This window comes from Phyllostomus hastatus, unplaced genomic scaffold (genome assembly GCF_019186645.2).
Source record: "Phyllostomus hastatus isolate PE091 unplaced genomic scaffold, TTU_PhHast_1.1 phas_scaffold_55, whole genome shotgun sequence".
In the NCBI taxonomy this organism is placed as follows: Eukaryota; Metazoa; Chordata; class Mammalia; order Chiroptera; family Phyllostomidae; genus Phyllostomus; species Phyllostomus hastatus.
In genome coordinates, this window is record NW_025334035.1 from 2,783,458 (window position 1) to 2,810,791 (window position 27,334).

The window sequence follows — 27,334 nt, forward strand, 5'->3', positions numbered from 1 at the left end:
ACATATTGATATATATCTTTCCTGAGATAGATTTAAGTATACAACTTTACAAAATTGTTATACTAACTGCTTTACAATCTGCTTCATTCACTCAATGATATATTGTGATCACTTTTCTCTGGCAATAAATGTAGAATTATCTCTCCATTTCTAGTGGTTTCATAGGATTGCATAGAATAACATAATTAGGACACAATTGACTACCAAGTCACTTTTAACTTATAAACCATATTGCCATGAACCTCTTTGCTATTTGTCTAGGTATCTCCTTAAGGTAAATTTCTAAATATGGAACTGCTGAGTCAAAGCTATACTTATTTACACTTGGGTATTATGGGTTAAATTGTGTTCTTTCCCCCTCCCAAAAGACATGTTGAAGTCTTAACTGCTAGTATTATCCATATTTTCTTCTGGTATGTCTATGATTTTACATTTTATTTTTTTCTTTAAATAAGATTTTATTTATTTTTAGAGAGGGGAAGGGAGGGAGAAAGAGAGGAAGAGAAACATCAATGTGTGGTTGACTTTCACACGCCCCCTACTGGGGACCTGGCCCACGATCCAGTTATGTGCCCTGACCGGGCATTGAACTGGTGACCCTTTGGTTCTCAGCCCGTGCTCAATCCACTGACCCACACCAGCCAGGGTTGATTTTATATTTTGAAGTTAATTTTTTGCTATACCTGGAATGTGTTTTCCTGCAAGAAGCGAGATTGGACTCTAGGTAGGTAGTTTTTCAAAGTGACTAGACAGTACCATGAAATAAATGACGCATGTTTTTCATGCCGATCTTAAATGCCACCATTGTCATATCCTAAATTCCCAAGTGTACTGGGTGCTACTTCTGGACTCTCTTGAGATCACTGTTGCAATTAGCCTAACTAGTCATTTACTCCTCATTATCCCAACTGGGAAAGCACCAAAAATGACCACCAGAGGGCACCTTCCATTGTCCTTGACCCACTCCAGGTCATCTAGCTGTCCCACCCTGCAGGCTGCATTTCAGTTGTGCACAAAGGCCAAACAGGCCACCCTAACTTCCTGCCTTCCTCTTGTGGTAAAAAGACAATAGTGAAGCCAGGGCAAGAGTGTAGGCGACAGGAAGTGGGCAGGTCCACACTCCCTGGTGTGGGCCTCCCTCTTGACAACACATATAGTCCCAGTCAACTGGGACAGGGCCACCGGCTGTTCTCAAAGCACCTGGCTTGGTTTATCCACATTGTCTCCACTAGGTGAGCTCTTATACCTCCTGGTCGGCCCAGTTCAAATGCTACTACTGAGATCCTCTTGGTCCTCCTACTTTTCTGCCTGTGCTCCCTCAGCACCAGCATTCATTGCTTTCTGTGGCAAGTGCTTGTGTGCCCTTCTGACCTGGAGAACGTGTGCTCTACCAGGGTCCAGGGTTTGCTCAGCTCCAACTGGAGACTTGTGAGCAGAGGGCCTGGTATATGGTGAAGGACACTGAACTTCACCTGCATTCTGGTATATCTTCACCTGCCTCCTATACCTTGGGAGGCTTCCCTGAGGGCAGGTGCTGGGTCTGATTCTTCTTTCTGGCCCTCACATTGCCCAGCACAGGGTCTGGCAAAGCAGGACCTCAGATTTGCTTTGGTGTGTGTAACTCACTTCTGTCCGTGGATGTCTTTTCTCAGCTAGCATGTATCTATCAGGCATTTTCTGTTGTGCCCGGACTGTGCTGGGTGCCTTGGTGGGAGGGGAGTTGAGGAAGCACCCTGTCCCAGCCGGGAGAGCAGACATTGCGTATGAGAGATTCCACAGCCCCATCGCTGGAGCTGCTTCCTGTTTATCAGTTGACTCTTTCATTTTACAAATGAGGAAACTGAGGCTCAGGCAGGGGAAGGTTTCATGTTGGGAGTTGTTAGCAGACTGACCCTGGAATTCTGATCTCTGGCACCCCAGGCTTGGACTTGCTATGCCAGGTGCTCTGTGGAAGCAGCAGGTTTGTGAAGTCTGCTGCATCACAGCTGGATGGGGTCGTCCTGAACGGTTAATGACATCATTTATGAACAAATCAGTGGAACACAAGCCAAAGAGTTGCTGCTTTAGTAGCAGAGGATGACCTCTACCCGCAGAGGCATTTATTCACTTCTTGAAAGCTCATTTAAAATTTGCTTTTAGGGAGGTTTTTGAGAAGCTACTCTTTAGATGGACCCTAATAAGGAGCATAGACTTTGCAAATGAATGGAGCTGGGTTCAGATTTCAGAGTCCCTCCCTGGCTGTGCAGAGTTGATTCAGGATATCACCTTCCAAAGTGTCAGTGTTCCTACCTGTAACATGGAGATGATCATCTTCCAGGTAAGTGGAAGAGTGGAAAACCCTGGTGTCAGGCCCTGGCCCCCAGCAGGGGCTCAGTCATGGGCTCCCCAGTTCTGTGGCGCTTGGCCCATTGCGTTCCTCTCATACCAGTGCCCTCCAGCAACATCCTGCTGGGAGGTTGGAATCCGCCACAGTGGGAGTAGTCACATTGTGGAACTTAGCAAACACTACCAACCAGGAAGCTTTTTGTTTCCCGAGACATTTTCCAGACATCCCAGGGTGTCATCATTATCGCTGAGAACAATAACTTGTGAACTCCGGCAGACCCCATGCACACAGTCAGACTGTTAGTGCTGACACAACTGCTCATCTCCGCCTGAGCAGTCAGCTCAACAGAATGGTTGATCGGTGTCCTTGTGGGAGGCTGGTCCTGTTCAGAGGCTGTCATCCTCCCTGGAAAATGTCTTGTCAAGTTGTGGGGAAAAACCCAATTCAGTAAAAATTTCTGGATGCCAGCTGTTACGTACCCTCTGGAACAGGAGAACTTCCCTCTCCTCTCCAAGCAGAAGCCAGGTTAGCGGCTCCAGGGCTCCCTGGGCCTTTGTGTGAGCTGCTCTCGGCGCGGGTGCGTGCAGGATGGAATGCCTGTCACAGGCGAGCTGGGCACTTACCCAGGTCTGCCTCTGGGTGGGAGTCAGGGTCCTCTCCTCCCGAGCTCTGAGCTCCGGGAATGCTCAGGACAGGTACGACTGTGGGGACACCCCTGTCCCCGCACCCAGGGCCTGACCCAGCCTCACTAGGACAAGCTCCTGGAGGGGCCACGGGGACAGCAAGAAGACTCTGGCTCCAGGAAAGCCTCAGGAGTCAGATTCCCTGGAAGAAAGGATGGCCCGGTGAGGGCGCCGGGGCCTTTCCCAGGGGCTGAGCTGAAAGAGGAAGTGTGGTCAGGCCTTGGCACTTGCTGCTCTGGGGCGGGTGGGGGGCCTGTGGGCGAGGAACGCCTCTCGTCTGCTGTGCCTCAGCCACGGCACTCAAGACACTGCTGTCCCCTCAGCCGCTCACATCTGAACTTGCTTATGACCCAGGTAAGCATCTGGGCCTGTTGTGTGAGTGACCATCCAGGGTTGGCCTGGGGGTTGTGGCTGGAGCCTCCATACGACCACTGGGTGGGGTTGGAGAGACACTGGTCTTGAAGAACCCACTGTGCCAGTCACTGGCTGGGCGACCTCAGAATCACTGCGCCCCTGTCGGGCCTCCATTTCCTCTTGTGTGTGTGCGCGTTGGGGTGATGAAGAAGCCCATGTGTCAGGTTGAAATGACAACTGGGAGTGAGGTTGTTACCTCTCAGGATGCTGCTGGGAGTTTTGGTAGCTGAGGGCCCTGAGGGGTCTGTGCGGAGGGTCGGGTGGAGGCGTCCACTGTGCGAACTTTGGGCTGTGTCATGGAGCTGTTAGATAAAAACCCTGCACCACCACCAGCCTAGGTAACTTTGTCACTGTGCCTCTGGCACTCAGACATTTATCTGTAAGGCATCCTGCCTTCCAGAGGCCTCGGGATCGAGGTGTATTGGGTTGGGGTCAGATCTCCATTTTGTTACCTGCTCTTGCCCTCTGGAAAATTACTGTGCAGGAGACCTGGGTTCAGCTCTGTTGCTTCCACTTCCACCTTCCCACGCATCACTCGTCCGAAAGCACTTCCTTCCCTGCCCTTTGCACGTAGTGACCTCTGAGGGAGAATTGAAAATGGACATTGATGAGCCTGGAGATGACAAGGCCAAGGAGCTTCTTTTTATTTTTATTTTTTAAGGATCTTCCCCTGCCCTACCTCTGAGAGTTAGAAAACTACAGAGAAATACAGAAACAGTGGTTCCAAATTCCACCACCTCACAACGGTGGCAGGGAAGAGTTTGGGTTTCACCTTCTACTCTTTTTTTCCTGGGTATAGGTATTTTGAAAAGTTTTATTTTGATGTAAATACATTCTAGAAATAGAAATACAAACATCACCACTGTGGTCAGGACCCAGGTTACTGTGCCCCCTGCACCCACCCACAACACTGGCATTATTGCCTGGGAACCACGGAGGGACAGGTTGGGAGTTTTCCTTCATATTCTTAGAACCAAACGCATAAGAAAAGTGAACAAAGAGACAATTTGGATGCAAGGAAACACTTCTGGATGGTAGAAATTTGTGGGTAAATGTACCCGGAAGCTTAAATGATCTGCCACTCTGGGGCGCTCTGCTAAGGGCGACCAGCATCTCGGAGGTACTACAAAGGTGACCTGTTTGGGATCAGGGAGCAGAAGCTCTTTCAAGGTGTGACACCTAAGTTTTTGAAAGTGTGTTTACCTTATGCTTCACAGTAAGGCCAAATGATAGCGACAGAAAGAAGGGCCCTACTCTCCCACACCTAAAAATCAAAATCGTTTTTCCATGTTTGCTCCCCGTCGCCCCAGCCGCAGGCTCAGGGGCCAGCCCTTGCTGGTGTGGCTGCAGCACAGACACGATTGTATTCTACTCTTTTCCTTTTCATCAGTTTCCCAACTGTCCCCTCATGATGTTTTCTTCCTGTTGCCCGATTGCCACGTCCTGTCCCATCAGGTGACTCTTCTGTCATCTTCTCCTCCTGCGCCCCAGGGTGGGGCTGCTGGGCAGCTCCCTGCTCATCTGCACACTCAGGTTCGTCTTCACACACATGTGTGTACTTAGGTTTTACTTCCTCTGGATTATTTCTGAGGCTAGACTTCTAGAAATGATGTTATGGAATCACAGGGCAACAACTATTTTTTAAATGTATTACTATTTGCTTTCCAAAAAAATGTAAGGGAATGTGTACGGAGGATCCGTTTCACCACAGCTTTGCCAGGATAGGATTTTATCATTCCTTTTTCCCTTTTGCTAGCAAACAGAGTAGTTTCTAACTGAAGGCAGACCAATGTGCCAGAAGAACGATGAATGAGCACGGCCAAGCACACACGAACAGAGTTGGATCCTGTAAGGAAACAAATCCAACACGAAGATGGATCTGGGCGTGAGGGCGTGCCAGATGTGCTGCCCCACTGAAGGCCCCGGGTGCAGTCAGCACGGTGCTGCGTGGCCAGAGCGGCTCTTTCAGTTTGCCCTCGTCCCCTTAGTTCCCTGGGATCAGCCTTTCACAGAAATGGGAGGGTAGACAGAGGGAGAAGAGAGGCTGCACCCCTTTTAATTTCATTACTCTGCCCTTTCCCAGGCACACTTGGCTTGTAAGTTGCCAGGAACTATCCACATGGCCATTTGTGCTGCTCACCTCAGCCAGAAGGTCTGGCAGGGATCCCCTCTCCCACCGCCCGCCCCCACCTTCCCCCCCACCCCGCCCCCAGTGAGCCTGGGCAGTGACCGTTTGGGAACTAGGGGTGAATTCAAGCGAGAAATGCTTATATTACCCTGCAAGTATTAGCTGATATATTCAGTCTCCCAGGCCCTTGGGATCTAGGTTGAGACCAACTCAAACCCTCATCTTATGCTCTGCTGAAGTCCAAAGCCCTCCCTGAGACTGCTGTGGGGTCCCCAGGGGGCCCCCTGTCCCATGCCGCACTGACCAAGGGTAAAGTCAGCTCTCTTCTTGGTTCCCTACACCCAAAACAAAATGATGGATGCAATAGATTTCACTAAAGATTGGGCAGGGGGCCACGGGGAGAGGTTTGTAAGGCTGTAAGGCAGCAATTCAAACAACAGCCCTGTTCTTAAAATGCCATGGCCACTCCACCCCTGAGCACCTGCCACCAGTTGCCCCTTCCACCTTCCTACCACACAGCTGGCCCCCTGCCCTCCCCTCCTCTCACCCCTTCCCCTCTCCTTCTCCCCCAGAACTCCAGGTCCCCCCACCCAGTACACAGAGGAATTCAATCTTCTCCAGTTCCTACCAGCCAACTTCAATCCCGGCCCAGCCAGCTAAGTTCTTTAAAGGCAGCTCATTCTATTTTTTACTTCTATTTTTAAAATGAGGTATAAATAAAACACAGGTTTTAAATACACAGTTCAATACATTTGACAATTGTGTATGCTCTGTAACCATTGCCCAAAATAAGATGTAGAATATTTCCATCACCCCAGAAAGTCCCCTTGCGCCCCTTTCCAATCACACCCCTTCCTCCTCCATTGCAGCCGCTGTGCCAAGTTCTACCTCAATCACATCGTTGAGTCTGTTCTTGAACTTCCTATACAGAAAAGCACACAGGCTGTGCTCATTTACCTCTGGCTTCTTGCACTTAATGTTTCCAGGGTTCATCTACATTGTTTGTGTATCAGAATCCATTTTTTAAAATTTCTAGGTAGCATTTTTTAAAATATTTTATTTGTTTGTTTGTTTGTTTGTTTGTTTGTTTTTAGAGAGAGGGGAAGGGAGGGAGAAAGAGAGGGAGAGAAACATCCATGTGTGGTTGCCTCTTGTGTGTCCTAGGGACCTGGCCTGCAACCCAGGATGTGCCCTGACTGGGAATCGAACAAGTGACTCTTTGGTTCCCAGTCCGGCGCTCAATCCACTGAGGCACACCAGCCAAGGTTCTAGATAGCATTTTATTGTGTGAATATACCAGCCATTTTATCCATTCTCCTATTGAATTCCATTCTGTTTTTATAGTTTCATATTCTTTGAATAAGTACAACTTGCCCAGATGATTGATATTAAGAATAAAAGCGTGAGCAGGACCAAGGGGAAAAATCTTCAGTGGGGAGTAGGTACAAAAACAGGGGAAAAAGATGACATTTTAATAATACATTTTACTTACCCCAATATATTTTAAATATTATCATTTCAATATGTAACCGATGTAAGTATTTAATAACAAGATTTTTTACATTCTTCTTTCCACACTATGTCTTTGAAATCTAGTGTGCACTTCACACTTACCTCTCAGCTCCAACTTGCCACCTCACTCAGCAAGTGCTCAATAGAATAGCCTCCTGGGGCCAGCTGCTGCTGTCTTGGTCAGTGTAGGCCTCTGCTAAGGAGATGAGTGTCCAAGGCCACTCCTCAGACGCAGTCCTCAGAAGCAAGGAGCTGGATTAGAATTCAGATCTCCCCAGCTTCTTGCTGAGCTGTTTGCAAGTCTGCCTCCTTCTACAGACACTTTTTTGAGGCTTCTTGCAACTCCAACTTTCTGAAACTCGAAACCCTTCCCTAAACACATTCTACCTCCACCTTTTAGGACTCATGGCTATTTCAGATCATTTATTCTTCATGAGGAAGACTCAGGTTTTTTCAGCATGCAGGGCACAGCCAGCAGTGGGCTATGGAATAAATCTGGGGGCTCACACTCAGTACTCTTGGTGAGATGGGCTGAAATAGTTGAGAAGATGTTGGCATGCCCCACATGTCATGAAGACATTTGAAGAAATTTGTTTCATCTGTGTGAATATATGAGTAGCTGTGACATGGTAAGCTGTATGTCTTGCTCTGAGGATCTTGCTTGAAAAAAAAAAGCAAGTGCTAAATAAACCCACAGCCTCTCAGTCTCTGGAATTCCCGGCGATGGACAGTGAGTATGATTTCTGTCACCAACTCCCCAGAAGTGCCTTTTGGGGAAGTGAGACTTGGGGCTGGGATGGCTGCTGCTCTGAGCCACACTCCCACTCTTACCCCACTCAGAGTTGCAACAGGCTCATGGACAGTGGTGTCTGAGGTTCCCAAGGAATGGGGAGAGATAAGATAGAAGCTGGAACTCCCCACTCTGGCGCCTGGGTGTCCTGTGCTTCTCAGTCAGCTTTTCTTTGCCAGCAGCAGGTGGCAGATGGAGGACAGGGAACCTGCCTCAGGCCATGTGTCCAGGTGAGGTGGCTTTGGAATTAGAATTTCAGACCTTGGATCCAAGCTGCCTACTACCCTGCATTGTTGTGAGGGAGGTCCACCAGAGTCAGGGGAAGGGGCCAGGGCATTATTTGTGCCTATAGCCACAGACACAAATGGAGCGCCCACCGTGTTCCAGGTGATGTTCTAAGCTCTGAAAACAACATGAAAGAGAAGGTCAAGGCCCTTGCTCTCATGGAGTTTTCAGGCCACTGTGGGAGACAGACAATGAACAAATACTGAGAGACAGCCATCCCAGTAAGAGCATGTGGGCTCAGTTGGAGGGGAAAAATGCCTTTCGTGTATTGATTGTAACATAATGGTGGAGAGGGTATGTGTCTGCCTCCCACCCCTCCCCACCCAGCACCCTACTTTGGAGAGAATGGGAGCTTCTGGATGTAAGGGTAAAGGAGGGAGAAAGAAAGGGAGAGAAACATCAATGTGTGGTTGCTTCACAAGTGGCCCCCACTGGGGACACTGGCCTGCAACCCAGGCATGTGCCCTGACTGGGAATCAAACCAGCGCCCCTTTGGTTTGCAGCCCACACTCAATCCACTGAGCCACACCAGCCAGTGCTCAGTTCCCTGTTAAACATTCACTGTTCCACCTGGGCCTGCGAGTGTACCTCCTCTGCTCCTCTGATCGGCTCCTGCTCTCACCAGTCCCTTCATGTCATTCTTTCTCCTTGCATCTTCACAGTTTACTGAAGTCTCTCGTAAATACACAGCCTTTCCTCACCCTCAGTTTCCTCCCTTCTTGAAATTCAGGCTTCTCTTGCCTCCTGGGCTTTGTTGCCAGTTGATCCCGGAGTGAATGAGACACAGTCTGTCCTGAGGGCAGGAAGGTGGAGGACAAAGCAGGGAGAGAGTAAGGGCATGGAGCTCCTGAGCAGGAAGCATCTGTGAAGTAGGGAGGGGATGACATGCAGGAGGATGATGCTGGGACACCAGGGTCTTCCTGGGTCTCTTTGGTCCTTTAGGAATGCCATTCCTGTCTTGTGCTTGGTTATAACCATGTTCCAAGGACTTTGGATAAAATTCTAGATGCTCCTGCTCCTGCCAATGCCCTAAGGAAGAACCCGGAAATCCAATGAAGTCTTTCACATCCTAGTAAAAGTTTCTCTTCCCCAGCATCTGGCACACCAAGCAAATGAGGGGAAGTGGAGAGGGGAGGCAGCATGGAACTTTGCTCTGGAGAGAAGTGGCTTGATAATGATGAAATTCCAGGCACTGTGTGACAAGCAGACAGGAAATGCATTTGGGTTCGAGGAGTCTTTTTTAATGCCTTTCACTCCACCCAGCAACTGCTGCTCCTGCTTCTGACCGTTGTGGGAAACAAGCCTCCAGCTTCCTCACCTGCCCCAGCTGATGCAGTGTTCTTCCCAAGCCTGAGAACCACCTGGAGTGCTTGTCATAAATGCTGATACCTAAGTCCCACACCATACCTGCAAATCAGGGATGGGAGTGGAGTAGGGACGTAGGACTCTGGGGTCTGCATTTTAATACTTCTCCCAAGGCCTGGCTTTGATGGTCACCAGCTAGGGCTCTAGAGTCAGAAAGATCTGGGTTTGGCTTTTGATTTTTCTGCTCGCTAGCTCTACAGCCTTGGACAAGTTATTGAGCTCTCGTAAGTCTCTACTTTCTTTTTAAAATATATATATTTTATTGATTATGCTATTACAGTTGTCCCAATTTTTCCCCTTTGCCTCCCTCCTCCCAGTTTACCCCCATTCTCTCAAGCAATCTCCATTCCCCCCTTAGTTCTTGTCCATGGGTCATGCATTTAAGTTCTTTGGCTTCTACATTTTCTATACTGTTCTTAACATTCCCCCATCTATTTTGTACTTACCAATTATGCTTCTTAATCCCTGTACCTTTTCTCCCATTCTCCTCCTTTCCCTACCCAGTTGATAGCCCTTCAAGTGATCTCCATATCTATGATTCTGTTTCTGTTCTTGTTTGCTTAGTTTTTCAGATTCAATTGTTGATAGCTGGGAATTTATTGCCATTTTAATGTTCATAGTTTTGATCTTCGTCTTTTTCTTAAATAAGTCCCTTAACATTTCATGTAATAATGACTTGGTGATGATAAACTCCTTTAGCTTTACCTTGTCTGGGAAGTACTTTATCTGCCCTTCCATTCTAAATGATAGCTTTGCTGGACAGAGTAATCTACGATGTAGGTCCTTGCTTTTCATCTCTTTGAATACTTCTTATCAGTCCCTTCTAGCCTGTAAAGTTTCTTTTGAGAAATCAGCTGGCAATCTTATGGGAACTTCTTTGTAGTTAACTCTCTGCTTTTCTCTCGCTGCTCTTAAGATTCTCTCTGTAACCTTTGGCATTTTAATTATGATGTGTCTTGGTGTGGTCTTCTTTGGGTCCAACTTGTTTGGGACTCTCTGTGCTTCTTGGACTTAAATGTCTATTTCCTTTAACAAATTAGGGAAGGTTTTTTTCTTTATTTTTTTCAAATAAGTTTTCAATTTCTTGCTCTTTCTCTTCTCATTCTGGCATCCTTATGATTTCATGAGGATGTTGGTATGTTTGGAGATGTCCCAGAGGCTTCTTAGACTATCCTCATTTTTTAAATTCGTTTTTGTTCTTGCTATTCTGATTGAATTTTTTTTCTTCTTTGTGTTCTAAATCATTGATTTGATTCTCAGTTTCATCCCCTCCACTGTTGGTTCCCTGTAGATTTTTCTTTATTTCCTTTAGTGTAACTTTTATTTCTGCCTGGGTCTTTTTTATGCCATTGAAGTCCCCAATGAGTCCCTAGAGCATCCTGATAACCAGTGTTTTGAACTCTGCATCTGATAGATTGCTTATCTCCATTTCATTTCATTGTATTTCTGGAGTTTTGTTCTGTTCTTTCAACTGGACCATATTTCTTTGTCTCCTAGTTTTGGCAGCCTCCCTGTGTTTGTTTCTATGTGTTAGGTAGAGCTGCATTGCTTCCCTGTCTTTGTAGCATGGCCCATCTGGATGAATGTGGCTTCTTAAAATCCTTGGTTGTTGGACTTCCATACAGCTTGATTATCTGATGGTTCTGGATGATATTTGTTTGGTAGTCCAGTTATAATTTTTTTCTGTAGTTGTGCAAGGATGTGTCCTACATTTCCATCTTGACTGGAAGTCTTAAGCCTCTGTTTTCTTATTTGTGAAATGGGATAATAATTATGATCTACCTTATAGAGCCTTTGTGAGGATTAAATGAAATGGTGCATGCAGAGTACTTAGAACTTGTGGTAAGTTAGCCTATGATGCATGTTACTTTTGTAAAGTGCATTTTCATATTGAGGTTCTTATTATATGAGACAAGTCACAGCTAAAAGCTGAGGTCTTGCCAATATTGGAAGTTCTTGACTGAGGGTTCTGCTTTCAGTTCTGTAATGACAAGAAGCTTCTGTCAGCCTGGTGTCAGCCTGGCAAAGTAAAGAGAGCATGGACTTTGGTAGTGGACAGGGCTGAGCTGCCATCTTAGGTTAGCCAGTCAGTGGCTGTGTTGCCTTTAGCAAATTGCTTAATCTCTCTAAATTCTATTTCATAATCTGTAAAACAAGAGTAATCATAGCCCCCATTATGTAACAAGGTTATAATAAAGATTTAGTGATAACATGTATGTTAATGGTTCTCAACCTTGGCCTCCTATTAGAATCCATTGGAGAACTTTATTAAAACAAATAATATCTCAGTGGCCAGGCCCCAGCCCAGAATTACGTAATCGGAGTCTCTGATGAACTGCAGACAGCAGCATAGTCTCAAGTTCCACAGGTGATTCCAAGGTTCAGGTAGGGTCAGGAACTTAGGATATTCTTCAGGATTGTGGCCCAACGAACCTTACTCTAATAGCTAAAGTGTGTACCCATAGTTCCTCCTATTCCTCCTCTTTCCATTCATGGCGTCCACCAAATGCTCTCCAGTCGACAGAAACCGAGGTGAAGCCTGGCAGCTCCCTGACTCCTCCTGACAGTTTGGATCCCCACAGCTGTACATCAGGACTCAGTCCCTCAGCCTCCACTCCCACCCTGTGCTCTGGCACCTGCTGACCTAGGGTTCAGAGTTGGACCAGCTCCGCCTCACACTGGATCCTACCCTCTTTGGCCTGTGCTGGGCAGTGGGCCCCACTCTGGTTCCTGGGGCCCTGAACCAACTCTAAGTCTGAGTCTTGCCTGAAGAACCTTCCCATGTCAGAGGCATGCAACACTGCTGGCTCTGCAGGCAGAGGACAAGGTCAGGGGCCAAGGAATAGGAGTGGCCTCTGAAAGCTGAAAGGGACAAGGAAGCGGCTTCTCTGGCTGAGCCTCTGGCAGAGCACAGAGCCCTACCACACTTGCCACACTTTGATTTTAGCCCAGTGACATTGGGTTGACCTTTGACCTCCAGAGCTGTAAGATAATACATTTGTGCTTTAAGGAGCTGTGTTTGTCGAAAATTGTGAGAGCGGCAACAGAACCTGCAACCCAGGCATGTGTCCTGACTGGGAACCAAAATCTGTGACCTGTCGGTTATGGGATAATGCTCCAACCAACTGAGCCATACCAGCCAGGGCAGTTGTGCTTTTTTGAAAACTTCAATCTTTGACTCAAAACTCTCTTCCCCTTTGCCTCAGTGCAGGGAGTGGTTAGGGGGGTGGGGCTGCCTCAGCTCCCTCAGCACCCCTCCCCTGCACCTTCTTCTCTGGTATTGGATAGAGGAGGAAAAACCAGGACAAACACTTCTCCACAGAAGTCTCCCATCAGTGGGCCATTCCTGCTGAGCTAGATTGCAGTGTTGAGTAAAGGACTCTGGCCCTTGGCCCTCGAGAGTTTTCTTGTGGACCTTTGAGAGACCCGGTTGCATCACTGAGCTGACCGCCAGCATCCTCTCAGGCAAACACTTCCTTGCCCCATGTTCCAGTAGCTCTCAGCGATCCTGCACCCCACAGTTGTACCTACTGCAGGCCTGCCGACACGGATGGGATTCAGCTCACACCGCTTTCCAGGGTGTGGACTTGACCATGTAGTCACTGCATGCTGCCCACTGACCGGACTCCCCACCGTCGCTCCCCAGAGTGCCTCTCACCTCTCTGGTGGCACCCTGGCCATTGAACTGTCCTGGTGGAGGACATGCTACTGGGAATCGGATGTGATTCTCTTTGGGCCCCTTCTCTCTCTCTGTTGCACTCTCCCAAAAAGACAAGCTCTGCTTGGTTCTGTTGAAAGGTATCTCAGCGGTCCATGGGGAAGAGGGCTATTTCTCTGGCCTTAGAATGGGGGGATCTTGAGATGCTTATTGTCAACTATGGTCCCTGATCATTCATTCTGGAGAATCCCTTGGCTCCTCATGCTACATGCCAGGACCACAGTGAGGCCTCTTTTGCACTTGATCTTAGCCAAAAGGCTGAGAAGGGATGAGATGCTCCTTTTGAAGTAAGGTGTCCTGCATCCTGTTTGGCTTTTCATTGATGACTTGGGAGCATCATGACTAATATCAACAGAGGAAGTCTCTGTAACATGGGAAGCATCTGCCCTCCTTCTCACCTGGCTGACCTTGGGCAAGTCATTTGACCTCAGTTTCAGCTCGGCTGTGGTTGAAAGAAGTGTGGTAGTGCGGATGAGCTGAGGGGAGAGATAAGAAAGCCCTTGTGGACTGCTTGGGCACTGAACATACTCAAAACATCTGATGGAAAATCAGATTCACTCAATCTCTAAGAACACAACTACAAAATATTTATCACTCCACATCGTTCTGAAAAGTGACTCATAGTTTCACTTTCTGACATAATTTCTTTGAATTTGAAATCTGAGCTATGGTTTTTCGTGGAAGTTAGACTATATATGGTTGGTTGACTCTTTTTCAATTTTATCAAACTAAATGTAAATAGTTTAAAAATATCAAGTAATCCAGAAGGTTTACGGCGGAAAGTTACAGCAGCCTCCCACTTCCCTCCTTCCACCCAGTCACGCTCCTTGGATGCACCGGCTTTTAACCCTCGTGTCCCAGTATTTGCTTCCATTGCTCTAAAGGAGGTGTTCATGTTGCTTTGTGGAGAAGTCCTTCAAGAGTAAGACAAAAAGACAAAGAGATAAAAAGTAGGAGAGAAACATTAGATAAAGAGACACACATTTGAATGAGAAAAAAAAGAGAAATGATGGGAAGAAATTCTATTTATTGACCTATCTGGTTCACCAGAGCTAAGAAGGTGAAAGTCCAAAAATAATTTTTTAAACTAGGAATTAAAAGGACATTTTTAAAATGTCAGATTCCAATTTAGGTTTACTGAACAAAGAGGCTGCCCTCTGCTATGTGGTGGCACTTAAGTCCAGTGCCCTTTGACCTCATGGGTCCCTGCAAAACCCACTTTCATAACCCCCATTGAAAGCCAAGCTTCTCATCTCCATGGCTTCCTTTCCCCTTTGTTCTTCTTCCTCCCATTACTTTTTTGTGTGCATCCTAAAAGGGTGACCTACAACAAAACCTCTGCCTACCACCTGCCTGGGCGATGAGATATCCTTCATCTCTGGTCGTTGGCACTTTGCTCTCTTTAAATAAATCCTCAGCACATTTTCCAACATGAGTAAATAACAAAAACAATGTTGAGCAAAAAAGACAGCTGCAGAATGATGAGCACAGAACAGTGTTGGTTATACATGGTGGGTTCTGCCCCATACAACTTTATTAATAGACAAAGCATTATATTTGATTAAGCCAAACCTTCACTAAGGAAACAGAATTTGGAACTGAAAATCCAAATTGTAATATGATTACTTAATAAATAAAGACACTGTGTCAGTAATGTACACTTTTAAACAGTCAGGTTAGGAGGTCTTTGTAGTAATACTGGCCTTAGCTGACTTTGCCCCTGTTCCTCTGTCACCTGCCTGGGCTCCTGTTGACATTGTTGATATTACTCAAAAGCATGAATCAGAAAGGGCACTGCATCAACACGCATGGGCTAAATGATGACACAGGAAGCTGATTCTCACATAACCAGGATATTCCAGGATCTCTCCCAGGCCTCAAGGACCATTTTTACTTTAATATCCAAGGGTATTCACAGAGTACCCATTCCGTGAGTGAGGGGAACCCAGAACCTCCCCAGGTCCCTCTGAATTCCTGAAGCCTGTCCCCCAATGTCACTTGGAGCTTGGCAGCTGCTCTTCTCTCTGCTTGTCCCTATGCCACCCCTGGCTTGGACAACTACTGCACACATGTCATTTTTCTACAGGTTCTCTTCACAAAAGCTGTTGTTGTGCCATTTAATTGAAGATTTGATGGGAACAGAAGATGACAACAGTTTATGGGTGAATGTTGGACACAACTGTCCTACAAAGGCACTGGTCACTTTGCACCACGGAGTCTTTCTAATGATGCCCTGACTTTGTGTTATCTTCTTTGTTTTTATCTCCCCCCAACTCTATTTACATGTAATTGACCTATCACACTGTGACAAATCACACTGTTGGTTTGACACAGTTCTGTATTGTAAAATGGCTACCAACATTGCATTAGCTAACGCCCCCATCACATCACATAATTACAATTTCTTTTTTGTGGGGAGAACATTTAACACTTACTCTCTTCTGGGCCTTGCCTTCTGCTACTACTCTCTTCCCAGGCTTTCCTGCTCTCTAGTCAGCCCACCCTCAGCCCCCAAATTTCTGTTACTTTCTCATGCAGACTAACTCAGTGTGCTTTGCATCTTCACCTTCCCCCTTCTAACCATGCTTCACTCAAAAACACCCATCAAGGTATTTTTCTAGCCCTCATCTCAAAAGAACCTCTCAGAATTCTGTCTCTGCATTATGAATTAAGCCTATATTGCCTGTTTGATATAAAAGCAACTGCAGTCAGTTTCGCTTTAATGGCATTTCCCCTCCTACTGCATGTTTGACAATATAAGAAAGAGCAGTGATTACCTCTGTCATTTCTAGAGTACCTAGTCCATTCATAGCTTACCCTCACAAATCCCCTGTGAAGTCATAGGTGGTGTCACTCCCATATTGCCGACAAGACACCGAGGCTCAGAGTAGGTTAAGTGGTTTGCCTGCCACTTCCCAGCTGCTGACTGGCAGGATTTGACAGCGAACCAGTGCCTGCCTGACCCCTGAGCAGATGTATCCTCACACAACACGGAAGGTAACCATCCCTGCCACCCCAGGATGCCTTTCACTCATGCCTCATTCCTCTCTCTCCATTCTCCTCAGGAATCCACTGCAATGGATTGGTGGAAAGACAATTTCTGGATCATCTTAGCTGTGGCCATCATCATAGTCTCTTTGGTCCTGGGCCTCATCATGTGCTGTGTCTATAGGTGGCTGTTCAGACGAGGTAATAGCCATCTCACCTAGGCAGGTGGAGGGCTGGTTATCAGTGCATTAGGGCTCCTTTAGAGCAAGAAGATTAGTTCTGGGCCTGTATGGGCTGAACTTTGGACTAAGCATCATGCTCTCTGGGTTTCAGTTCGAGCCCTGGCACTAACTTGTATCCTGAGCCTCAGTTTCCCCATCCACATAGTGAAGGGAGGGAGGTTAACTGAAGTCCAAGAGCTCTTGCAGCCCAAAGGGCTTGGGTGAAAGCAGAGTCTCTTCCAAGGCGCACTGTGCTCCAGTGCTTTTTCTCTTTATTGTGGCTGCTGATCACAGCATCCTATGTCTGAGACTTGGAATAGAGCACGAGTCTGTGTAATGTCAAAAGCTGTCTTAGTTCCAAACCCATCAAGTTGTATACATTAAATGTGTACAGCTTTTTATATGCTGGTCATACCTCAATAAGTAGCTTTTAAAAATGTCCTGAAGCATGAAGAGTAGACTCAATCTACGATCAACCTGTTTGTCCACCATGCTCACCTCCTCTAAGATCATACTCTGAATTCTGGTATTACCCACCTTGGCCAGAGCTTCTTGGCAACCTCAGACATAAATAAGCAGCTATCTGGAGATTAACGCTAGCTTTAGATTATCTACAAGAGGGTTCTCCATTTTGATATTCCTCTCCAGAGGCATGCAATCTGTATTTCAGTAGTGTGTTTTCTTGAGATCTTACCACTTTACGTAATGACCTAGACCTGGATTACCCCTGGGAATGCTAAATACATGGAGAGGTACAGCCATGTCCCCTGGGCCTCCCTGGGAGCCACCCCACCATAATCAAGTCACTGCCACATCTGGACACAGCCTCAGAATCTGGCTAAGCCAGTGCTAGAGTGTCAGGGTTGCATAAGAATGAAATCTTACTATCATTCTTCTCAATCTCTTTTTAGAGATAAGAAAATTAAGATGCAGCAGGAGGTAAAGCCTTGGTTGGGATCTTGTAGGGGTTGGTGGCGGAGTAGGGAGCAGAACCCAGGTCCGTGGAGCTCCCTGTTTAATATTATTTCCTCTCTACCCCTTAATGGTAATCCGTTTTTAAATACAAAATGTGTATTTTGGTCCCTATCCATTTGCCTTCTTAAAATGTCCCATTCTAAGACAAAATCATAACCCTGAACAAAAATATTACCTATTCTTGTATCTTGACCCACTCTTATTAACAAGCTATTTATAACTAATAAGTTATATGCCCAGGACATCATAATTTACAAACCGCTTTTCCCATTCTTTACTTCATTTCCTCCCAAGAACACTTTTGCTTATTCATCTGACCAATCTTTCTGAGGGCCAACTATGTGCCCTGCGTCTACTCGCAATGAGGAGATAAACACGGCCCACGTGCTCCTGCCTTCATGGGGTCAGCAAAAGGCCCAGGCAGCCTGGGTTAAATTCCAGCTCTGCCCATGTTTTGTTCAGTGTCCCTAGATCTGCTTCTTCTTGGTGGTTCTTCCAAAAGTCCTGAACCCACGTGGTTTCTGAGGATTTTTAAACTCTAAAATCACAAGTTTTGTTAATTCTTCCTAAGTCAATATGTTTATTTGTTTCCTTAGGCAAGACATTGGAAATTGCTAAGCCCTTGAAACAGAAACAAAAAGATGAAGAAATGATGTATGAGTAAGTAGGGGAAATCCTTCTGCTTTTTAATTTTGAGAACCGCTGGTTCACTTCCACTCTTGGGCTTCTGCTGCTGTGTGAGCGTGTTACACGCCCGCTTTCCCTTGGCAGCCAGCGAGATGCCATGCCTGTCAACTCTCCCCACTTCAAGGGGAGAGGTCTCAGGGCTGTGGGGGTGCAGGGCGCCATCTGCCTCTGTCTGCTCTCCAAGTGTCCCTCACGTCGTCTACTTTGGTAGAGGTCACAGGTCAGGCCCTGTGCTCTGGGTGCACCACTCGGAGTGAGCCTGGCCCTGCTTTTCTTCAAATGAGTTAAAAGTATAGCCCTCTAAAAGCTATTATGCTGAACAAAGATAATAAGATAATACATCTGCTTTACTTTTGTGTTTTGTGATTGTTAGGTCGGAGTTGCTCAAGAAACCAGACAGACACAGCGAGCTAAGAACAGGGTTTATTAGCAGGGAATAAGAGGGAAAGTGGAACCAACCAAGGGAGATCAGGACTCGTTTGCTTGTTCTTAGGTCAGAGTTTTTAAACACAAAAACCCCTGTGAAGGGTATCAGAGTTTGATTGGCTAGAGCTGGTTGCTGGGTGCAGGCTTGAGTTAAAGCTGCATCCTGTTATGCTGGATAGGCTGACTCCAGACCCTAATCTTCAACTGTTTTTCCTGGGGAGGGTCTCAGGCAGCTTCCCACAGTGCCATTTTCTAGCCTGGTGATTTTCCATTCTTCCTAGGCCTGCCTAAGTCTGTCAGTGATATCTTCGGGGCTTTATGAGTGCTGTCTGTGTTGGGGGTTCCCAAGCCCACCCTTAGGCTAGACGATTCTAGGAGGACTCACAGGACCCAGAAACATTGTTATGTTTATGGTTATGGGCCATTACAGTGCAAGGATACAGACAAAGACCAGCAAAGGAAAAAGACCTATAGGGTGGAGTCCAGGAGAAGCCAGGGTCAAGCTTCCAGGAGTCCTCTCCCAGTGAAATCACACAGACTGCACTTGCTCCTTGCAGCATGAGCTCTGACAGCCTGTGCCCATCCGAGAAGCTCACCTGCACCTTGATTGCTAGGGATTTTACTGAGGATCAGTCACAGAGGCAGGGAGCGCCCGCATGACTACTTTAGCTACTCAGCATCCAGCCCCTCCAGAAGCCAAAGAGATACAGCATGACCTGTGGCCCTAGGCAAACACAAGCAGGCATTCGCCATCAGTCACGTTGTTAGCATAAACTATCTGGCTGGCCCAAGGCCCTGAGTACACAAAGTCACTCTTATCCAGCATCATACTCCAGGTGTTTAGAGGTTATCTCCCAGGAAATAACTTACATCGGAATGTACACACCATCTGAAACAAAATCTATACTTTTCTAAAATGAATTTTGTCAGGGCTAAAGGGATCCAGCAAATAATAGGCCTCTTTCCCACCAGTTCTGATCCAATGAGGAGTATGACAAACGTGCCATGCAGTTAGGTGACCAAAATATCTCCTTTATTGAGAACAAAACCGGCATTGCAGAATGTGGCACCTCTCTGTGGGCAAGTGCATTTCCTAGTTCAAAACCAGGCGAGCTTTCCTGCGCGGTGCACAGGCAGCTCTGGGGAACCTCAGGTCTCCGCCACAGGGCAGCCCTTTCTCTGAGTGGCAAAGACCAGAGCAGAATATATGCTTCCTGCATTCAGGCCTGCTCTGGAGGAGAAAGGAGGAGGAGCTGGACTTGCCCAAATTTAAGAGTCAGATAAATTTCCCTCCTCTCCTAGGAAGAGCCACAGGCAGGTGGAGAAAAAGGTCACTGATAGAGCTCTTGCCACATGTCCCCTCCTCCACTCATGCCCACAACCTAAAAATGCTTATGCTTTCCCAGGGGGATTAACCACTTAAGTGAGACCACAACTCAGAAGAATCTAGTACCAGTTTGAAAATCAGAGTATACAGACGGGAATGGGGGTCTAGGTAAGGAGGCTTGCTTGGAGTCTATCTTTTTGTTGAAACTTCTTAGCAAAAAAAAAAAAAAATGAATACAGAAAAGTGCACACAGTGAGAGTACCAATCAGTGAATTTCCACAAACTAAATAGACCCAGGTAGCTGGCACCCAGATCAAAAACCAAAATTATCAACACCTCAACATCTCATATTCCCTTTCAGTCATTCCACCCCAAGGGTTTTCTTGTTTTTGTGCTTTGTATAAATGGAGCTATACAGTATGTATTATTTGGTGTTCTTGCTCAGCACTTTTGTGAGATTCATTGTGCGTGGTTGTAAATTGTGCACTCTCACTGCTGTAGAGTATTGCACTACAGGGAACTCATCCATTCCACCGCTGATGAGCATTTGAGTAGTGTCCAGTTTCAGGATGTTATGATTAATGCTGCTACGACCATTATAGGACACGTCTTTCAGCAAGCATACGCAAGCATTTTGGTAGGGTGTATACCTAGTAGTGGAACTGCTGTCACATGGTGTGTGTACAGTTAGCTTTGGGAGGACATTAGTGTTGCAAGTCAAAATACAGCTGATGCTTACCTCCCCATCTTCACCAGCCCAGGTGAGGACAGGAGTGGGGGCAGCGCTCCATGCTCTTAGTTACAGCACCTCAACTTCCTTCCCTCAAGTCCAGATGCTCCCAGCTAGTGGAAGTGGTTTCTTTAGAGTACCAGTTACAAATGGGGTGTGATCCCTAGAAAGGGAAGGTAATGCTTCCAGGTCATAGTGACCAAGTCTTGACTATTTGACCCTAGTCACTTTCTTTGATGCTTTCCTTTAAATCCACTGACAAGGAGCATGGTCAAAAGCAAACACCAACTCCTCTTTCTTTCTCTCCAGGAATGTTCTCAATCAATCATCAGTTCAATTACCCCCTCTACCACCCAGGGATTTTCTTTCTCAACAAGATGCCTGTAAGTATATTTTGCTGATAACAGTCTCATTCAGAGTAGGATAACACATTTATCGAGGTGTCTTAGTTGGCTCAGGCTGCCCATAACAAAATATTACAGACAGGATAGCTTGCACAACAGAAATTTATTTTCTCACAGTTCTGGAGGCTAGAAATCCAAGATCACTGTGTCAGCTGATTTGGTTTCTGGTAAGGACTGTCTTCCTGACTTGAAGATGGCTGCCTTCTTACTGTGTGCTCACACGGTGGGGAGTGTTCTCTGGTGTCTCTTTTTATAAGGGCACTAATCCTAGTGGGCCAGAGCTGTAGCCTTATGATCTTATTTAACATCAATTACTTTCTTAGAGGCTCCATCTCTAAATACAGCCACACTGGCAGTTAGGGCTCCAACATTTTGTGGACACAAACATTCAGTCTGTAACACGAGGATTTGTAGATGGTAGCAATCTGATTAAATGAGTTTAAAATGATTAGAATAAGTATCAGTGCTTCCAATATTCAGTTTATAAATTCATATTCAAATTCTGGCTTGAGATATGAGTACAAAGGAACTTCGGGTTGTCACTGGGCCTCTCACACTTGTTATTTTTTATTTTTTATTATTTCTCTTTTATTGATTCTAGAGACAGAGGAAGGGAGGGAGAAAGAGAGGGAAAGAAACATCAGTGTGAGAGAGAAATATTGATTGGTTGCCTCCTGCATGTGCCCTGACTGGGGACCAAACCCTGCAACCCAGGCATGTGCCCTGACCAGGAATTGAACCTGTGACTCATTGGTTTGCAGGACAACACCCAGCCAACTGAGCCACACTGACCAGGGCAAGGGCCTCTCACATTTGTATCTGCCTGGTTCCCTTGACTGGAATGTTGTTCCTTAAGCTCTTCACACAGCTGGCTCTACCTCTTCCTCCAAGTGTTGGTTCACATGTCACCACCCCAAAGAGCCCTTCCCTAACCATTCTGTCTAGAGCAATCTCACTAGTTTTCTTTAGGAAACTTACAGGAATGACCAGAATTGTCTTATCTAGTTATTGTTCATTTATTTATCAACCTCTTCCACGAGAATATAAACTCTAGGAAATAGGAACCTTTCTTGTCTTGTTTACCACTGCTTACCCACCACTAAGAATAATGTCTGGAGTTTAGCAGATAATTAATGAAAATGTTTTGACTGAGTGGATAAGTAGTGATATTAGCTAACATTATTGAGCACATACTATGTGTTGGGCCCTGTGCCCGACACTTTACATTATCTCATTTAATCTTCTCAACAACTCTATGAAGCAAGTACATTATTATTACCCTCCAACAGGTGCAGACACTTAGGCACAGAGAAGTTAAGTGACTTACCCATGGTCACACAGCGAGTGACTGCTGGAGACTGGACATGAACTCAGATCTGTCTAACTGCTTAGTTCTGCAGCTAAGCTAAAATGGAATGGTGGCCGTTGTTTGGGTTCTCTTAGGAAAAGGTGAGATTGTGGTATAGGCAGTTCCCATACCCATGAAAAGTGGAGCTGAGCTGTTTTGTCACCCTTCCCCTAGCCACTTTAGTCTTTTTGCTATGTACCCACACTCCACTAATTCTACCACTTGAAAGTACCACTGTCCCCTTCTTCCTGAGAAGAGAGATTCATACATGAGTAATTAGCGATAGTTCTGGAAAACAGTGTAAGTCATTGTGAGGCATGTGGCAAAACGGAAATATGGTTTGTGTCACTTCCTTATGAGAATTAGGATCTTTAGACACAACACTACTCACTTGGCTACTAGCTCTGTTCTGTTTCTGGTCAAAGTTTCTGTTTCATGGCTCCTACTGCAGTGCGGTCTTAGGCAGAGGAACATGGTAGTCAAGGTGGCTGACCAATATGTGCTATTTACTCACTGGGGTGATCCTGAGACTGTGTCATGTCTGTGCTTTAGTTTGCTTTGTAAAATGAGGATCTGGTCCACCAAGAAAAAGATCACCGAAATCCATGAAAGCCATGCTAAACCACATGGTCAAAAATATATAAATGCATGAGAGCTTTGCGTCTAAAAATCTTTTTGTATATTCTAGCCCCACAGGAAACCGCAAGTGCACCACCAGCAACATACTCATTGGTAAATAAAGTTAGAAATAAGGAGACCGTTTCCATCCCGAGCTATATCGAGCCTGAATGTGACTATGATGACGTGGAAATCCCTGCGGATATGGAAAACCATCATTTTGAAACAACCATTTCTTCTTTTTGGCAAGCTGAAGAGGGTTCACATGGCTTATTTTAAAACCATCAAGAATGGTTGAACTTCCATGTGTCCAGTCCCGAAAGCAGTGGTATCGTTATGGGGCTGTATAACATAAGCACTTCTGAACCTTAGATGAAGATGTAGTGATCAAATGATGTCAGCCAGAGAAAGATGCAACTTCTCAGCCCTGAAGACCGAGAGGAGTCAGGCCTTGAGCTTTTGTTGAGCGAGTTTCCACGGGAAGGACCGCTGAGCTTCACGGTTCCCACCCAGAGAGAGTACCCTGTTCTCGGCACTCTTCCCTCTTTCCTTCTCTTCTTTGTTTTAAGAGATCTTAAAGCTTGGGGTTTGATTGTGCAGAGGCTTCTAGGCTCCCATCTCCAGCACCATGGCTAGGAGTACAAGGTCTTGTCCCCACCAGCCCCACCCACCTCCTGCATAGTATCTTCAGGTGGCAGTAGCAGCTGAGCGCTCTTGTGTGCAAATCACCCCGTCAGCCTTGTGAGTTCTTCAAGGGTGGGGAGTGCTTTCTGTTCCTGTGAACCCTTTCCACCTACACACACCTCAAACCCCAGTGCCTCTCTATGATGTTGGTCAGGCTGAACATAGTGTTCAAGTTCCCACCCAGTTTTTTTTTTTTTCTGTGCTTCCCAGTTGCACCAAAACAATCAACAGAAGACAGATGTTACACGTAGGAGTGTCATTTTGTAATATGTGTATTGGGCTACAGGAAAAGTAGGTTCTCCTAGGAAAAATCATGGGAAACAGGAAAGAAAGGGGTGATTAAATGGCAGATTCAAGATGAGAGTTAGGGGCTTAAGGCCTTCCTGCATAATTTTCATTACTGCTTCCTCCCTATATAAAGCTGAGCCCCTTCTCTCCAGATCACTGTCCCTGAGCGTCTGGGAGGCAGAATCTCCAATATGAGGTGCTGTAGCTGATGAGATGCCAGGGGAGTGGGCTGCTGTCCTGCTAAATGAGTACTCTAGTGTAGTCACTGAGCCTTAAATCAGCTTTGTAGGCTCCTGAACCTCATCAGTTCTTTCAAGTTGATCCACTAGAGCTCCAGGACTTGACACTTTCTAACCAGACTCACAAGATGCTGATTTCTCAGCCATCCCTTTAAAGGCAGCTGATGAGCAGGGAGAGAACATGAGCTGTGAAAAGGCCTGGGAATGACTGCAGGGCTGAGCTCCTCTTCAAGAGATGTTAAGCTTCCTCCTTCCACCAATGCTGGACCAGTGGGGATAAATCTTTCTCCCAGGTTGTCTCTTTCTAGACTCCATAGAGACCTCCAGCTTCCTGTTGATACCTCCTTATTGTAGGCCAGTGGTTCCCTCACTATGGCCTTATAGAATTCTGGCATTCAACATATCAAAGAGAGGACCCTTTTCCAAAATTGTAGAAAATAAGTTAACAGATATAAGTGTTTTACATGTATGCTTTCCCCTTGTAAATTTCCTGTAAGCTATCCACATTTGCACAAAAGTTAAAAGCAAATGCCTCTCAGCATCAGCATGCTGTAATTACCTATCTACCCATCCCTCTCCTCCACTGGACTGAGAGCAACGTGGGGACAGAGACTGCATCTCTCTTTGCCCCCCTGTTCTCTCTCTTCCCATTCAATGCCCAGGCACTTTGTAGACAGTCAACAAAAATATTGACTAAATGATCAGTTGAATGAATGAATAAATTCCTCTGGGACCTCACTACTCCGTGTACTTGGCCTTATGAAAACGTTCCTCCCTCTGCATTATAATTGCTTGGTTACATTTCCATTCTCCTTTTTTAGTCTGGGGCTCGTATGGGGTGGAACTCACCTGGCTCACTGCTATATTCCAAGTATCCAGGACAAAGCCTGGCACATGGTAGGCACTTAATATTTATTGGATGTTGAACACTAATGGAAATTCTATCAATCAGTTGGACAAAAAAACAAGCATGCATTATTTGGACACCTGTAATAAAGCCCCATTTTTGCCAATAATGTTGTTACAAGTTTGGATGATAGAATTAAATGTATCAAGATTTCACAGGACCTTCTGTGTATCCTAACCCCATAGGAAATCCCAAGTCAGCTACCAGCTACATACTCATAAAGTTAGAAATAAGAAGATATTTTCTATCCCAAGCTCTATGGAACCTAAAGATGATTATGATGGCATTGAAATCATTGCAAATATTGACAACTGTCATTTTAAAACAACTCCTGGTCTACTACCCTAACTGCTTTTGAGAATTGATGGTTCACTCATACAATAAAACCATAGATTATAGTTTTATTTTAGAAAGTTATCAGTCTCATCTTTGTGACACAAATAAGATTGTTGTCAGAGAACCAGCAGCAAGTTTTAAAAATCATGTGTATCAACCCTAACTGGTGTGGCTCTGTAGATTGAGCATCAGCCTGCAAACCAAAGGGTTGTTGATTTGATTCCCAGTCAAGGCACATGCCTGGGTTGTGGGCCAGGTCCCCAGTGGAGGGCACGCGAGAGGCAACCACACATTGATGTTTCTGTCCCTCTCTTTCTCCCTCCCTTCCCCTCTCTAAAAATAAATACATAAAATCTTTTTAAAAAATCATGTGTATGCTTTAGGCTGCAAGGAACAGACTGTCTAACTAAAAGTAACTGAAACAATGAGGAGCTTATGACCTCACAAAACAAGAAGTCTGGAGGTAAGCATTCCAAATTCAACCACTCAGGAGTCAGCTGACCTTTCTTTGATTCTCTCAGCTTTGCCCTCCTGGTGGCAAGGTAGCTGCCATAGCTCCAATCATAACATTATCATACAATGGTGTTCAAAGTTAGGAATGGCATTTCCTTCCATGTAGCTCTTTTTATTAAGAAGGAAAATCTTTCTAGCAACTTTCTGTAATGTCTTACTGGCCTGGAATGGTTCACATGCCCATCTATAGGAAAGGCCAGGGAGTGAACATTGGACATTTTCACCATTTCTTCTTGGCCATCAAAGAAAAAGGAGAGAATAGCTGGTGGATAGGCAGCCTCAGTTCACTCTCAAAAATCACGTTACTCATTATTTGCTTTTTATTTTTTCTGTTACAATCTCAGATTCATTAGGAAGTTCAGGGTAAGGTATGATGTCTAGATTCTACCATTCAGTCTTCTACAGCATTTTGTCCAATAAAAACAGACACAGACTGTCAGTCAAATGAAGATAGTGACAATAAAAGCAATAGCAACAATAACAGGAGCCCAGAGTGACTGCTCACTTCCCCTGTGTCAGAGTTCTAAGGGCTACACTGTCCAATGTAACCATGACCTTGAATAGGCAGGACTTCTGTGTAGTAATCAGAGAAGAGCTGCATCCTCCTGCTGTCTCCTCACTCTGGCTGTTCCTTGAAACCCACTCTGTTGGGCTAGCTGTCCCTTGCCCTGTTAGATAAAATCTCAGGCAGGTGCCACTGGGTCTTCTGGTCACTGTTAGATAATAAAAAGTCCTCCAGGTGTGTGTGACATGGGGGCATGAATCTGTCAAAACTCAGTGAACACACACTTAAGGTTTCTGCATTTCAACCTAAGTAAATCTGACCTCAAAAGAAAAAAACTGTAAATAAATATTGAACTCTGGTTAATAACATGTACACTGGAGTATTTAGGAAAAGTGTACCAATGTCTGCCATTCACCTTGAGATGTATCCAAAGACAAGATGGTGGTAGAGCCTGCACTTTTAGGTATAAATGGAGCCTCCTTGTTCTTGTCCTAAATGCAGCAAGGTCTGGATCTGCAGGGCCAGCTCTGCCCCACCTGCTTGCCCAGGTCCTGGGAAGAGAAAATGAGGAATAGCTGTACATGCATCAAAGAGAGAGTTTAGAGCCTGCTCTCCATTTTGAGGCAAAATAACTCCATCCATATTCTCAGTGAATGTTTTAGATTCAACTCAGTCAAGTGAGTTAGTCTCTCCTCTCTCCACCTCATAGGGAGAGAAATGGACTCTCCTCCTCTATGGACATTGAGAGAAAGAGGATAAGACTCCCTCCTGACTAAGGATGACTTTCTCCAAACCTTGCTCTGTGGCCCTCTCCAGAGCTGTGTGGAGGGGCATCGGTCAGAGCAGCACCCTGAGTGGTGGTCCACCCAGCTCTGTCTCCATGGTGGAAACATGCTCTTCATCTCCCCAATATGGAT

At 45.8% G+C, this 27,334-nt stretch overlaps 1 protein-coding gene across 3 annotated transcripts; it reads left to right on the plus strand.

Moving 5' to 3' along the window:
* Positions 1-1,169: 1,169 nt before the first annotated feature.
* LOC123809323 (SLP adaptor and CSK interacting membrane protein) lies at positions 1,170-25,605 on the plus strand. Of its 3 annotated transcripts, none has more exons than XM_045824416.1 (5): positions 1,170-1,232; positions 16,287-16,413; positions 18,002-18,065; positions 20,885-20,958; positions 23,016-25,605. In XM_045824416.1, exons 2-5 carry the CDS (start codon positions 16,299-16,301, stop codon positions 23,222-23,224), a joined length of 462 nt encoding a protein of 153 aa, XP_045680372.1. In that variant the 5' UTR covers positions 1,170-1,232; positions 16,287-16,298; the 3' UTR covers positions 23,225-25,605. The 3 variants fall into 3 exon arrangements, with proteins under 3 accessions (XP_045680372.1, XP_045680370.1, XP_045680371.1); XM_045824414.1 differs by lacking the exon at positions 1,170-1,232 and adding an exon at positions 3,250-3,363; XM_045824415.1 differs by lacking the exon at positions 1,170-1,232 and adding an exon at positions 3,250-3,363 and having other exon boundaries at positions 16,287-16,410.
* Positions 25,606-27,334: the final 1,729 nt, after the last annotated feature.